Raw genomic sequence first — 14,622 nt, 5'->3', positions numbered from 1 at the left:
TTTATTTCCCTATATGCCATTTGGACTTTTTGTAGTATTTTTGGAGTTTATTGAGGGGGGGGGGGGGCAAACTCAGGGACCGCCCTGGGCAGCAAAAGCTCTAGCTACACCATTGATTCAGGCCAAATAGAGGTTGTCAGGATCAAATTTTCACTTTAAAACAAATAGTGACAAACTGATGGGAATATAACAAAGATCTGCATTTTAGTTTTGTAGATCTGGAAAAGGCATATGAGAAGGTGCCAAGAGAAAAGCTGTTGAAAACAGTATGATTTTATGGAATCAATGGGACATTCATCAAGCAATTATATCAAGCAATAGTTATTCTATATTTGAGTTGTAAATCAGCAGTTAGAATTGACGTAGATATGAGAAGCTAATTTGATGTCAAATAAGGAGATGTACATTAGCTCCACTGGAATTCATCGTCTATACAGATCAGATTATAAAATGAAGTGGCACTGAACCTGATATCAAAATTGGATATGCTAATCTCAGCTCTTTACCTTATGCAGATGTTATACTTCTAAATAAATCCAGTTTAAGTCTGCAAGATTCCCTGACTAAATTGAATAATTGCTGTGATAAATTTGGTATTGTCAATCAGCAATAAAATGACAAAGACGATGAAAATAGGCAGAAACATCGAAAACATCAAATGAATTGCAAATGGAAAACCTATAGAATAAGTAAAATATTTCATTTATATAGATGGAATTTTTTTAGTGAAGATGACAAATTAAATGTGGAAATAGACAGCACAATTAGCAAAGATGGTATGATAAGATGTCAAATGAATAAATTTATATGGAAAAAGAGGGAAATTAGTCAAAGCACTAAATTAGCTGTATATAACACAGTTCAAACCAATTTTAACTTATGGATTGGAAAGTAAGGTTAGAAATAAAACTAGAGACCACATCTTGAGTGAAATGAGAGTTCTGAGAACCCAGTTCTGTCTTATTTCTCACAATAAAGAACCATTTTCCACCAGTATTATTTTTGATAACACTCAAATTTCCAGACAAGATGAGATTTTCAAGTAGTACTATGATATCCTGTACACCCCTTGAGGGTAGATAGCAGGAATTTGATGATGATGATGAGATTTCTCTTCTTGGAATTACCCTGACATCAGGCATTTCCTGGCATAAACACATCACAACCATTGCATTCTCAGCTTTCAAAAAACTATTTGCTCAAGATGTTACTTCACCTCTAAACAGCTGTTAAACTTATACAAATCACAAATCTGCCCAGCTATCAACTAAATGTTCCCTCAAATGCTTGACTCTATACAGAGGAGAGCAATTATAATGATAAATTACCCATCTCTTACCAACTCTCTGCAATTTGTGTATTTTATAAATATTTCCACAGTAAATGTTCATCTGAAATAGCATCAATAACCCCCCAATCAATACTAAGCCCATTGGAACAATACAGCTGCCACCCAACATCCTTTCACAATACACCTTGAAACCCACAGAACAAGTTCCTTTTCCTCCTCCTTCATCCCTGCTACTGCCATACTGTGGAACAGTCTTCCTCCTGATGTGTTTCCTGAGGAATACAATATACAAGCTTTTAAATCAAATATAAACAGAGGAGTTTCTCCTTTCCCAACCCATATATACGTTACTAATGTACTACAGGTTAATTCAACTACCTCTTATGCATGGGCCTAACATAAAAAGATATGTCTCCCCCACTCTGCCTTCTCCAAAGATTACAACCTTCAGCTGTTCAAGCAAAATGTGAACAGACACCTCCTTTCTTCTATTCCTCTTTTGCTATAGGTTTAGTGGTCTTTCATGTGTAGATAAGATATTTTTTTATATCTGGTGGTTTATAAAAGGTGGCATCAATGGCAGTATCATTTTAGAAATGAGGAAAGAAATTAACATTGTTAACATTTAGGAACATATTAGCATAGCTAATCTCATATGGTTTGGTCACTTGAACAAAATGAAAAAGGAAAGGTTAACAAACAAACCAAGTATTCCTTTCCAGGATGGTAAAATAAAAAAATAAAAAAAAGATACATGTGCCTTGGAAGAGAGAAATATAAGATCTGATAATACTTTAGTTTTGACACAAATCAGATTAATTTGGAGGAAAACTATCGATAGGAAGTTAGTAATGATGTAGCATTTTTTACTATCATAATATCCTGTATAGACTGTGGGGATAAATGTCAAGAATTTGATTATGAAATCCCCACCACTTCCTAACACACATTCTGTGAATTGGAGGCTTTTAATTTTGAGGTGTAAGTCTTGGGTTTCCCCCCACCCCTGTTGGTTGTCTTTAATCTGAACTTACTTTCGCTGACTTAATTTCATAATCAGAATCCAAATAAATTTTCTTCATCATCATCGAATTCTGACCATGTACATGAAAAATTTACATCTTTACTAACTTCCTATCTACAATTTTCCTCCAAATAAGTCCAATACTTATCAAGACTCCAACATTATCAGATCTTATATTTCTATCGTCTAAGGCACTTTGTATCATATCAATCCACCTATATCTTGGTCTTCCTCTGGGTCGTTTTCCTGCCAATCTGGCAGAGAACACTTGTTTTGCTAATCTTTCATCTCCCATTCTATTTAAGTGACCATACCACCTGAGATTAGCTCTGCTAATGCATTCCTGGATGTTGACAATGTCAAGTTCTTTCCTAATATCCTCGTTTTTAATATGATATTGCCATTGATGCCATCTGTTCACGCCTCTAATCTTTCTCAGGAATCTCATATCAGCAGTGTCTAGTCTTTGGTCAAGTGTTTTACTTCTGACCCAGCTCTGAGATCCATAAGTAAAACTGGTTTGAACACTGTCTTGTATACATCTAATTTAGGGTTCCGACTAATTTCTCTCTTATTCCATATAAATTTTCTTTAAAGTTTTTGTTTTGGAATGCAGCTAGCTTTCTTGATGATTATGATGTAATCAGTACAGTCTTTGGTTTTGAAATCAGATGAGACCCCTTGTATATTGTGGCAATCTAGGGAAAAAAAAGTTTTAATAATCACTGTTTCTGTTGTCTTACAAAATTCATTTAATATCACTGAATACCAGAGAAATGAAATAGTCAAGAAACATTTCTTTCCTTTCATAAATCCCAAATTTCCCAATCATCTCTTCCATATCTTCAAGAATACCTACATATTTCATTAAGACTCTCAGAGATATGATCAATATGTATCTGTGTATTTGGAATTATTCATGTGTATCATTCACTAAGAGTATAACCTAGTGCATAAACTGGGATATTCTTACAATAGGTGGGTTAATTTCACTTTTATTCTTAGTGAAATTAACCTTAGGAACAGATCTCTTTTTTTTTAGGATATATGATTTCTTATTATGATGTTTCCTTCTTTTCTTCATGAATGAATGAATAAATTATTCTTTCATATTTGATGTCTTCACCTGTCTCATGTGACATAAACAAATCTCATCATCATCATAAAATTCCTGCCATTTACCCACAAGGGGTGTACAGGATATGATAGTACTACATAAAAAAAATTACATCATTACTAACTTCCTAACTACAATTTTCCTCCAAATTAGTCTGTTACTTGTCAAGACTCCAACATTATCAGATCTTATATTTCTATCGTCTAAGGCACTTTGTACCATATCAATTCACCTAAATCGTGGTCTTCCTCTGGGTCGTTTTTGCTGTCAACCTGGCAGAGAACACTTGTTTTGCTAATCTTTCTTCGCCCATTCTGTTTAAGTGACCATACCACCTGAGATTAGCTCTGCTAACACATTCCTGGATGCCAACAATGTCAAGTTTTTTCATAATATCCTGGTTTTTAATATGATATTGCCATTGATGCCATCTGTTCATGCCTATAATCTTTCTCAGGACTCTCATATCTGCGGTCTCTAGTCTTTGGTCAAGTGTTTTACTTCTGACCCAGCTCTCAGATCCATAAGTTAAAACTGGTTTGAACACTGTCTTGTATACAGCTAATTTAGTGTTCTGACTAATTTCTCTCTTATTCCATATGAATTTATTCAATTGACTTCCCACCAAACCAGCTTTGCTGATTCTGTTGTCTATTTCTATATTTAATTTACCATCTTCACTAAAAATCGTGCCTAAGTAGCTGAAATATTTTACTTGTTCCACAGGTTCTCCATTCACAACACAGTTGACATTTTCAATGATTCTGCCTATTTTCATTGTCTTTGTCTTTTTATTGCTGACCTTCATACCATATCTATTACAACAGCTATTCAATTTAGACAGAGAATCTTGCAGACTTGTAGCGGATTTATTTAGAAGTATAACATCATCCGCATAAAGCAAAGAACTGACATTAACATCTCAAATTTTGATATCATGTTTAATACCACTTTCCTTCTAAATGTGATCCATATAGATAATGTATAACAGAGGGGATAATGTACATCCTTGTCTCACACCAGATTTAACATTAAACCATCTTCCTATACTTCCTTCAATTCTAACTGCTGACTTACAACTCAAATAAAGACTAAGTATTGTTTGATATAATGCCCCATTGACACCATGTAACTGTAACGTATTGAATAGCTTCTCTCTTGGCACCTTGTCATATGCCTTTTCCAAATCGACAAAACTTAAATACTGATCTCTGTTATATTCCCATGCTTTCTCGACTATTTGTCGTAAAGTGAAGATCTGATCCTGACAGCCTCTATTTGGCCTGAATCCAGCTTGTTCTTCACCAAGCTTTTCTTCCACAATTCTCCTCAACCGTTTCTCAAGTATACTTGCATAGATCTTTCTAGGAACACTCAGTAGGGAAATACCTCTGTAATTCTCACATTCAGTTTTATTTCCCTTTTTATATATCGGTACTATGAGAGCTCTACTCCAATCATCGGGCATTCGTCCCTCTGTCCAGTCTTTCTGAACTATGCAGTGCAGCCACCGTAAGACTCTTATACCACCATACTTCAGCATTTCTGGTAGAATATCATCTACTCCTGCTGCCTTTCTAGAATTTCAAGTCTTTGATGGCTTTTTCTACTTCAAGTATGAATATGTATTCCTGACTGCATGCCTGGTCAGTGTTTTTTACCACTGTGCTCTCATCACTGCTTGTTTCATTTAGCAGTTTTTCCAAAGTAATTACTCCATACTTCAAGGATATCTTTTTCTCCTGTTTTCATGTCACCTTTATCATCTCTAACTCCTTTTACAGCACTCTTTCCTCCATTCTTAAGCTTCTTCAACAACCTCCAGAATATTTTGCCACCTTCTTGATATTTATTTTCTATATTCTTGCCAAAGTCCTCCCATGACTTTTGTTTAGCTAGTTTTACACAGTGTTTAGCTTTCTTACATTTGTCTCTGTATTCTCTAAGAGCACAACCTGACTTATTTGCCAGGAACTTTTGATATGCTTTCTTCTTTTTCTTCACTGCCTCTTTAACTTCCTGTGTCCACCATGGAGTTCTAATTTTTCTATCCGTGCAGACAACTTCACCAAATGCCTCTCTAGCTGAATCAATCAGGGCTTTCTTCAATGCTTGCCAATGAATCTCCAAGGTTTGATTCCTGTTCTCAAACTTTAATTTTTTCTTCAATTATCTTTGTGTATGTTAGGTCTACAGTTCACATCTGAGAGCTGCTCAACTTTTATTCACTTTAAAACTTTCTTACATGTTATTCTTTTCAATATGAAATTCAATTTTATCCTGCTCAAGACTAAATAGTGATCACTTCCAATTTCAAATCCTCTGAACACTCTGGTGTCCTGCACCAGGGAGAAAACATCACTATCAACAATAACATAGTCAATGAGACTTTTCTTATTCCTTGTCTCTTCTCTCCATGTGAATTTGTGCATATTTTTATGTTGGAACATGGTGTTAGTAATAACCAGTCCATGTCCTGAGCAGAAATCCAACAGATATTTGCCATTATTATTAGCTTTGCTCTTTTCTCCAAATTTTCCCAAAATATTTCTGTATGTCTCACAATCATTTCCTACTTTGCTATTTAGATCCCCAACAAGGACCAAATTTTCCTTTTTCAATGTGTCAGTTGCTTTTTCTAAAGCCTCAAAAAATTTCTCCACTTCTATCTTAGTAGAACCTTCTGTGGGCCATAGGCACAAATAAGTCTCATTGTCCAGTTCCCCATTCTCATATTTGCCCACATTACTCTACTTGAGACTGACTGCCATTCAAAAAGAATGGCAGTCAGTCAAAATTAGCCTCGTATTTTGTGTTGAATACTATGGCTACTCCTTCTTTTCCTTGATTGTGATTGTCTGAATATAACATTTTTATTTATTGCTCATTAAGATCTCACATTTTTGTCTTTTTTGTTTCAGTCACCTCTATTATGTCGATCTGGTACTTATATAATTCCTCAGCTAGCTCCATTTCTTTGCCATTGAGGCTTCTTATGTTGATAGTACCGATCTTTAACTCTGGTGATGTTGAGTTGGGGTGTGTTTTCAGATTTGTTCCAGTAGCAGACTTTTCGCTATTTGCCCTGGTTTCCTGGCGAAAACAACAGGGGGCCTTCTTTAACTGGGCGATGCCCCAGCTGGCATGAAATTTTGTCATGTTGTACAATCATTTTCTATACTGGTTTAACCAATAAGAATACAATTTGGTCGACTAAATCCTAAATTGCCAGCCCATCCTCGTTTGTTCAGTATCCAAGTAGATACCCAACAGGGTGCACCACGAGAAGGTGAGGATTGGACATTAGGTCAGAAGCCCTGGTCGGTTCTCCGCATTCCTTTAAAGGCTATGTGGAGGTCTCCTCTCAGTTACACAGCTTTGACCCTTAAGCACCCCATAAACACATCTCTTATACTCCAAATAGCTTTTTTTCCTCTTGTAACAATTTAACTTTCCAGTTTTAAATAATGTCCTGGCATTACCTGCTAAAACATTAGTAATGTGATTTCCTGATCACTTCTCATATTTCTAATCTCCCCTAAATCTCTGAAGAGAAATGTCTATTCTAAATGCAGTAATATTTAAACACATCCTGAGACTGTTTTTCATGGTAGTTATTAGACAAAATACACAGCCTGTAGCCAATCCTCTGCTTCAGAGTTCATATTTTATCATATCTCCTTGGAAGGTAAGACAAACTGCCACTGTAAAGAAAAAGAAAAAAGATCATTCATAAACCTCAAGCAATCTAACAGCATTGGGAGAAGCATCAAATGCCTCAGGTTCACTATACTCAGATTGCTTCCCAAGGTAATGATGTAAAAAAAAAAGTAAAAGTAAAAAAAATAAATAAGTAAACAAAAGCATTCAAGAACTTAAGAGACATGAAAAGAATAAAAAACAGAGAATACCCAAAAAGTTCCAAAAATTATCAGTAATACCCCCCTCCCCCCAAATACACACACATTTAAATTTTGAGGGTGCAGCAATAAAGTAGTTTTAATGACCAGTCACTAGATGAAACTTGCTGGTAAATCATCACAATACTTTCTGAATAACTAACAAATAATCCTATTGCCACTTACTCTGAAAGATCATGCCAGAGGAGTCTGCATATACTGGTATACAGGAATCACTGTAGCAGAGCAATGCAATAGCCAGCTGATTAAATTCTCTGTGTATGGAAGACTTTAATGGAACTTTCACCCCCCCCACTACAATAACTTCATAGCTCTCTTTAACTAGCTCTTCTCTATTAGTCACCATGAATGGCATAACAATAATAACAATAAGCATTGAAGATCAAAGACTGCCACAAAAAAACAATACTAACATGCACACAAACTAGACATAGATAAAATTAAGAACAGTATTTAAGGAAAGTAAGGAAAGAAGTATGCTTGACATCACAAGACTTGATCACAAAAGGAATACATGTATAAGAAATCAAACCAAAGTCTCTAACATAACAGAATCAGTGAAATATCTGAAGTGGTAATGGGCCTGGCATATTACTCAAAGACAAGATCAATGATGGACAAAAGAAGTAGTGGAGAGAATTCTACAGGATGAAGAACAACCATGATGCCTACCAAAATCTTAGTGGACTGATGATAATCATCAGATTTGATATTTAATACCTTCGTTTCTAATGATTATGCCATTGATGTCATCAGTTTTACTCCCTTAATATTACTTAGAATTCATATCTGTGGTCTCTAATCTTTGATCAAGTGCTTTATTTCTGACCCAACTCTCAGATCCATAACTTAAAACTGGTTTTAATACTGTCTTGTATACTGCTAGTTTGGTGTTTTTGGCTAATTTTCTCTCCTATTCCATATAAATTTATTTAGTTGCTACCCACATACAAGCTTTGCTTATTCTGTTGTCTATTTCCAAATTTAACCTGCCATCTTCATTAAAAACTGTGCCTAAATAGGTGAAATATTTCGCTTGTTCTACAGTCTCCATTCCAAATACAGCTGAAGTTTTCTATATTCCTGCCTATTTTCACTGTTTTTCTCTTTTAATGCTGATTTTCATACCAAATTTATTACAACACTTATTCAATTTGGTCAGAGAATCCATCAGACTTGTCTTGGATTTATATACATCATTAGCCTAAAGTAAACAGCTGAGATTAACATCTCAAATTTTGATATCAGGTTTAATATCACTTTCCTTCATAACATGATCCATATAGCTGATGAATAACAGTGGAAATAATGTACACCACACCTTTGTCGCACATCTGACTTTAAACATCAAATCATCTTCCTGTATCTCCTACAATTCTAACTGCTGATTTACAACTCAAATAGAGACTATGTACTGCTTGATATAATGTCCCATTTACACCATTTAAATGGAGTGTTTTAAACAGCTTTCTTCTTGCCACCTTGTCATATGCCTTTTTCAAATCTACAAAACTAAAATACTTGGAGGTATGTTTTCCACTTGGTTAGACTATAATAAATTTAGTTTAATCCTTTATCGAAGTGTAAGCAAACAAAGTTTGCACCTGAAGTATCTTCAGGACTGAAGCAACTCGTACTAAAGGTGGAACAAGCTATCATCACTCCTTGTCTCAGTATCTCCCATAATGCAAAGCACATCTCCTTGCGGACATGTATAATGCTGTGCATTAAGGGAAGGGTCACTATCCAGACCGGTTTCGACCTTTAATGAGGTCTCGTCAGTGGGAGCCAGACCCAGTAGTGGTGATACTAAGGCAGAAGCAATGTAGAGGTCATATTTACCTATACTAGTTGCCAAAAGGTGTACCAGCTTATTATTAAATTACTCTGGATTTAGAGAAAGATGTTGGAAGTTTATTTTCCACTTGGTTAGACTAAAATAAATTTAGTTTAATCCTTTATCCAAGTGTAAGCAAACAAACTTTGCACCTGAAGTATCTTCAGGACTGAGGCAACTCATACTAAAGGTGGACCAAGCTCTCATCACTCCTTGTCTCAGTATCTCCCATAATGCAAAGCACATCCCATAATGCAAAGCCATAGCATTATCCATGCGGATAATGCTATGCATTAAGGGAAGGGTCACTATCCAGACCGGTTTCGACCTTTATTAAGGTCTCGTCAGTGGGAGCCAGACCCAGTAGTGGTGATACTAAGGCAGAAGCAATGTAGAGGTCATATTTACCTATACGAGTTGCCAATTATAGTCTAACCAAGTGAAAAATAAACTTCCAACATCTTTCACTAAATCCAGAGTAATTTAATAATAAGGTGGTACACCTTTTGGCAACTCGTATAGGTAAATATGCGCTTTCCATTGCTTCTGCCTTAGTATTACCACTTATGGGTCTCGCTCCCACTGATGAGACCTCAATAAAGGTAGAAACTGGTCTGAGTAGTGGCCCTTTCCTTAATGCATAGCATTATACATGTCTGCAAGGAGATGTGCTTTGCATTATGGGAGATACTGAGACAAGGCGTGATGAGAGCATGGTCCACCTTTACTACGAATTGCCTCAGTCTTGAAGATACTTCAGGCCCAAACTTTGTTTGCTTACACTTGGATAAAGGATTAAACTAAATTTATTAAAAACTAAAATACAGATCCGTGTTACATTCCCATGATTTCTCAACTATTTGTCTTAAAGTGAACATCTGATCCTGACAACCTCTGTTTGGCCTGAACACAGCTTGTTCTTCTCCAAGATTCTACTTCACAATTTTTCTTAGCCATTTCTCAAGAATACCTGGATAAATCTTACCAGGAACACTCAGTAGAGAAATTCCTCTGTAATTCAACTTTATTCCCTTTTTTATCGTCTGCAGTTCAACATTTTTACCAGACCTTCTGAATTATGCAGTGTAGCCACTGTGAAACCTTTATACCTCCGTATTTTATCACCTTTGGTCGAATATCATCTACTCCAGGTGCCTTTCCACATTTCACGTTTGTGATAGCTTTTTTCTACTTCAAGTACAGATATATATTTCAGATGGCATTCCTTTTAAGTGTTTCCTACTACCATACTGTCACTGCCTCTTTCATTTAGCAATCCTTCAAAATAGATCAAGATTATCTTTATCTTAAGTTTTCATGTTCCCTTTATCATCTCTAGTCCTTTTTACAGTACTCTTTCCTCCATTTCTGAGCTTTTTCGATAGTCTCCTGAATATTACCATCTTCCTGATATTTATTTTCTATGTTCTTACCAAAGTCTTCCCCATGACAGTTGTTTAGCTAATTTTACTGATTGCTTTGCTTCTTAAATTTTCCTCTGTATTCCCTAAGAGGACCAGCTGACCTACCTGCCAAGAACTTTGGATATCCTTTTTTCTTTTCTTTGACTGCATCTTTAACTTCTTGAGTCCACCATGGAGTTCTCATTTTTCTATCCTTGCAGATTATATCACACATGCCTCTCTGGCTGAATCAATCGGTTTTCTTTTAGGTTTTACCACTAAGCAGAAATCTAGCAGGTACTTACCATTATTATTATCTTTGCTCTTTTCTCCAAATTTTCCCAAAACATTCTTATATGTTTGGTAATCACTATCTCCAACAAGGACCAACTTTTCCTTTTTTGTCGTGTCAGCTGCCTTCTGTAATGTCTCGAAAAATTCCTCCACTTCTTCCTTAGTAGAACCTTCTGTGGAACCATCAGCACAAATAAGTATCACTGTCCAGTTCCCCATTCTGATATTAGCCAACATCACTCTACTTGATATTACTTGCCATTCAAGAAGATTATCCTCATATTTAGCATTTAATGTTATAGCTACTCCTTCTTTTCCCTGACTGTTATTGCTTGAATATAACATCTTGTATTTGTTGCTTAGAAAGATCTCACCTGTTTTTTTGTCTTTTTTGTTTCGGTAACACCTATTATGTCGATCAGGTAATTATCCAACTCTTCTGCTAGTTCCATTTCTTATCCATTGATTCTTCTTATGTTGATGGTGCCAATCTTGATTTTTGCTGATGTTGTGTTGCAGTCTGTTCCAGTAGCTGACTTCTTGCTCTTTGCCCTTGTTTCCTGACAAAAACAAAGGGAGCCTTGTTTAACCTGGCAATGCCCCAGGCAGCATGAAATTCCATCGTGTTGTACCACAATTCTGAGTTATGGTTTAAGAAAATAAGAATACAATTTAGTCAGCTAAATCCCAAATTACCAGTCCACCTTGTTTGTTCAGTATCCAGGGAGATACCTTACGGGATGCACCATGAGAAGGTGAGAATTGGACATGAGGTCAGAAGCTCTGTTCAGATTCTCCACATCTCCAAAAGGCCATGTGGAGGTCTCCTCCCAGTTATCCAGCCTTGACCCTTAAGCACCCCACAATTACAGCACAATAATTGATTCCAGATAATTAAAGGTGCATGCACTTATAAAGCCAGAAAATTCAAATGTGTAAAGTACTGGGATAAATCCACAAGGTATGAAAATTGTCACATTTTATGTCTGACAACAGTTCTTGCACCTAGGTCTCTGTACTCTCACCGACACTCTTCCTTCTATATATCAATGACCTTCACTCTAACTTCAAATCCTATTCATAGTTTTGCTTATGATAACACTCTCCAGTCCTTTCTTCATTCTAGAAACCTTGTAATATTCAGTAAATTATAACCGACAAGAAATTATATTCTTGTTTGCTAAGCATAAGCAAAATTTGCATGTAAAGTATCTTCACATCAATTGCCTCAGTATCCCATAATGTAAAACATTTCTGAAACAGCTTCCAGAATATATTGCCACCTTCCTGATATTTATTTTCTATGTTCTTACCAAAGTCTTCCCATGACTTTTGTTAGCTAGTTTTACACAGTGTGTAGCTTTCTGACATTTGTCACTCTATTCTATCTAAGAGCACAAGATGACTTATTTGCCAGAAACTTTAGATATGCTTTCTTCTTCCACTTAGCTGTCTCTTTTAACTTCCTATGTCCACCATAGAATTCTGATTTTTTTTTCCTTGCAGACAACCTCACCAAAAATCCATGAATGTTTTCTTCAGGGTTTACAAAATTAATATCCAAGGTTTGGTTCCAGTTCCCATACTCTTTCATATTTTTTCATGAATAATGTTTGTGTGTTTTAGTCTACAGTTCACATCTGAAAACTGCACAACTTTTATTTGCTTTAAAACTTTTTTACACGTTCTTCTTTTCGATATAAAATTCAATTTTATTCTGCTCAAGACTGAATGGTTATCACTTCCAATTTCAAATCCTATGTACACTCTGGTGTCTTGCACCTGTGGGAAAATAGGTGCAACATCACTATCAACAATAACATAGTCAATGAGATTTTTCTTATTCCTTGCCACTTCTCTCCATGTGAATTTGTGCGCATCTTTATGTTGGAATATTGTGTTTGGTAATAACCAGTCCATGCAATGAGCAGAAATCCAACAGGTATTTGCCATTATTATTAGCTTTGCTCTTTTCTCCAAATTTTCCCAAAATATTTTTGTATGTTATGTCTGACAATAATTTCCCACTCCACTATTTAGATCCCAAACAAATACCAACTTTTCCTTTTTCAGTGTATCGGCTGCTTTCTCTAAAGCTTCAAAATACTCCTCCACTTCTATCTTAGTACAACCTTCTGGGGACCATAGGCACAAATAAGTCTCATTGTCCAGTTCCTCATACTGATATTTTCCCACATCACTGTACTTGAAATTGCCAGCCATTCAAAAAGATTAACCTCGCATTTAGTGTTGAATGCTATGGCTACTCCTTCTTTTCCTTGACTGTCACTGACTGAATATAACATTTTGTATTTATTGCTTGGAAAGATCTCACCAGTTTGTCTTCTTTTTTTTTTCAGTCATCCCTAATATGTCGATCTGGTACTTATCCAAATCCTCCTTTGTCATTCAGGCTTCTTATGTTGATAGTACCAATCTTGAACTCTGGTGATGTTGAGCTGGGATGTGTTCCAGTAGCTGACTATTTGTTGTTCATACTGGTCCCCTGGTGAAAACAACTGGGACCTTTAACCAGTTAGTTAAAGGCCCCAGTTGTTTTCACCAGGTTGTTTTCACCCCCTCAGCAAAGGTACAACATGACAGAATTTCTTACTCCAGGCAGTAAGAAATTCTGTCATGTTGTACCATCACCTTAAATCATGGTTTAAGCCAATAAGAATACAATTGGTCGGTTAAATCCCAAATTGCCAGCCCATCCTTTTGTTCAGTATCCAGGTAGATACCTAACAGAGTGCATCACGCAAAGGTGGGGATTGGACATTAGGTCAAAAGCCATGGTCCGTTCTCTGCATTCCTTTAAAGGCTATGTGGAGGTCTCCTGTCAGTTATACATATTAACTTCTTCATTATTTGTGACAATTTTTGTGTTATTATCCATTTTCAAACAGGCATTCAAATTTAATTACCAAAAAAAAAAAAAATTATAGCAGGCGATGTGGTTTCTATGAACATGAATGTATCTAGTTCTTAGTAGTGCTGCTGGATTCAAGAGCTGGGCCTATCACAGTGATGAAATTTGTTACAAAAATTTCCAAAATAGCCTTAATGCTAATGGTTTAGGTTAGAACTTTTTTAGTATGTTCTTTATAGTGAGCAAGTTCAGCATAACAGTGTTTGCTATAGTGAGAAGTAACATATTAGACATTCCATGAGATGGTAACTAATCGTTTCATAGTAAAGAAAAAAGAAACTGATTACCACAAATCTTTCCAGTTTTAATAATATTAATTCTGCATTTTGTGATTTATTATTATTATTTTGTGACTGCTTATTATTACTTTTAATTTTCTTTTCTCCAAAATAAAAATTATAGTGACTCACAGTTTGAGAAGGATCGCCAGGAACACGAATACCCCAATGAACACGTGAACTATTTCTGGAGATGGAAAGATCAGAAATTCCTTCATTAATCCAATGTCTCAGCAAATCGGCAAACTTAGATGGCTTAACAACTAAAAACAATATTAATAATAATAATAAATAAATACAACAGAAATAATAAAACAGTAAACTCTTGATTTAACGGATTAGGTGTTAAGGGTTGTCCGTAAAATCGAAAGACCGTTAAATCGCGAATCTTAGGAATAGTATTGAAAATAAAACAATTTCAGTGGTACAGTATTAAGATATTTTAATGAGAGCATTTTTATGGAAATACCATTTTACTGAGGATTGGGCTTGGGAAAAAAGCATCAATGTTTCTTAATAATTAAAG

The 14,622-nt window shown here is 35.6% G+C and overlaps 1 protein-coding gene across 5 annotated transcripts in view; it reads right to left on the bottom strand.

Moving 5' to 3' along the window:
• The window catches only part of MetRS-m (Methionyl-tRNA synthetase, mitochondrial), a 392,083-nt gene that overhangs the window by 187,839 nt on the left and 189,622 nt on the right, over positions 1-14,622 (bottom strand). For all 5 annotated transcript variants that reach the window (XR_016550239.1, XM_090412031.1, XM_090412028.1 and 2 more), the window contains exon 8: positions 14,229-14,359. Coding sequence is in view for 4 of the 5 variants with exons in the window: in XM_090412031.1 (XP_090268157.1) it covers positions 14,229-14,359 (131 nt within the window). In the remaining variant the exon portion in view is untranslated. The remainder of the gene's footprint in view (positions 1-14,228; positions 14,360-14,622) is intronic.

Source organism: Typopeltis vanoorti, chromosome 22 (genome assembly GCF_054136105.1).
Source record: "Typopeltis vanoorti isolate ZY-2024b chromosome 22, IOZ_Tvanoo_1.0, whole genome shotgun sequence".
Lineage (NCBI taxonomy): Eukaryota > Metazoa > Arthropoda > Arachnida > Uropygi > Thelyphonidae > Typopeltis > Typopeltis vanoorti.
Note: the sequence above shows the minus strand (reverse complement) of the source record. Positions and strands in the feature narration are given on the sequence as shown.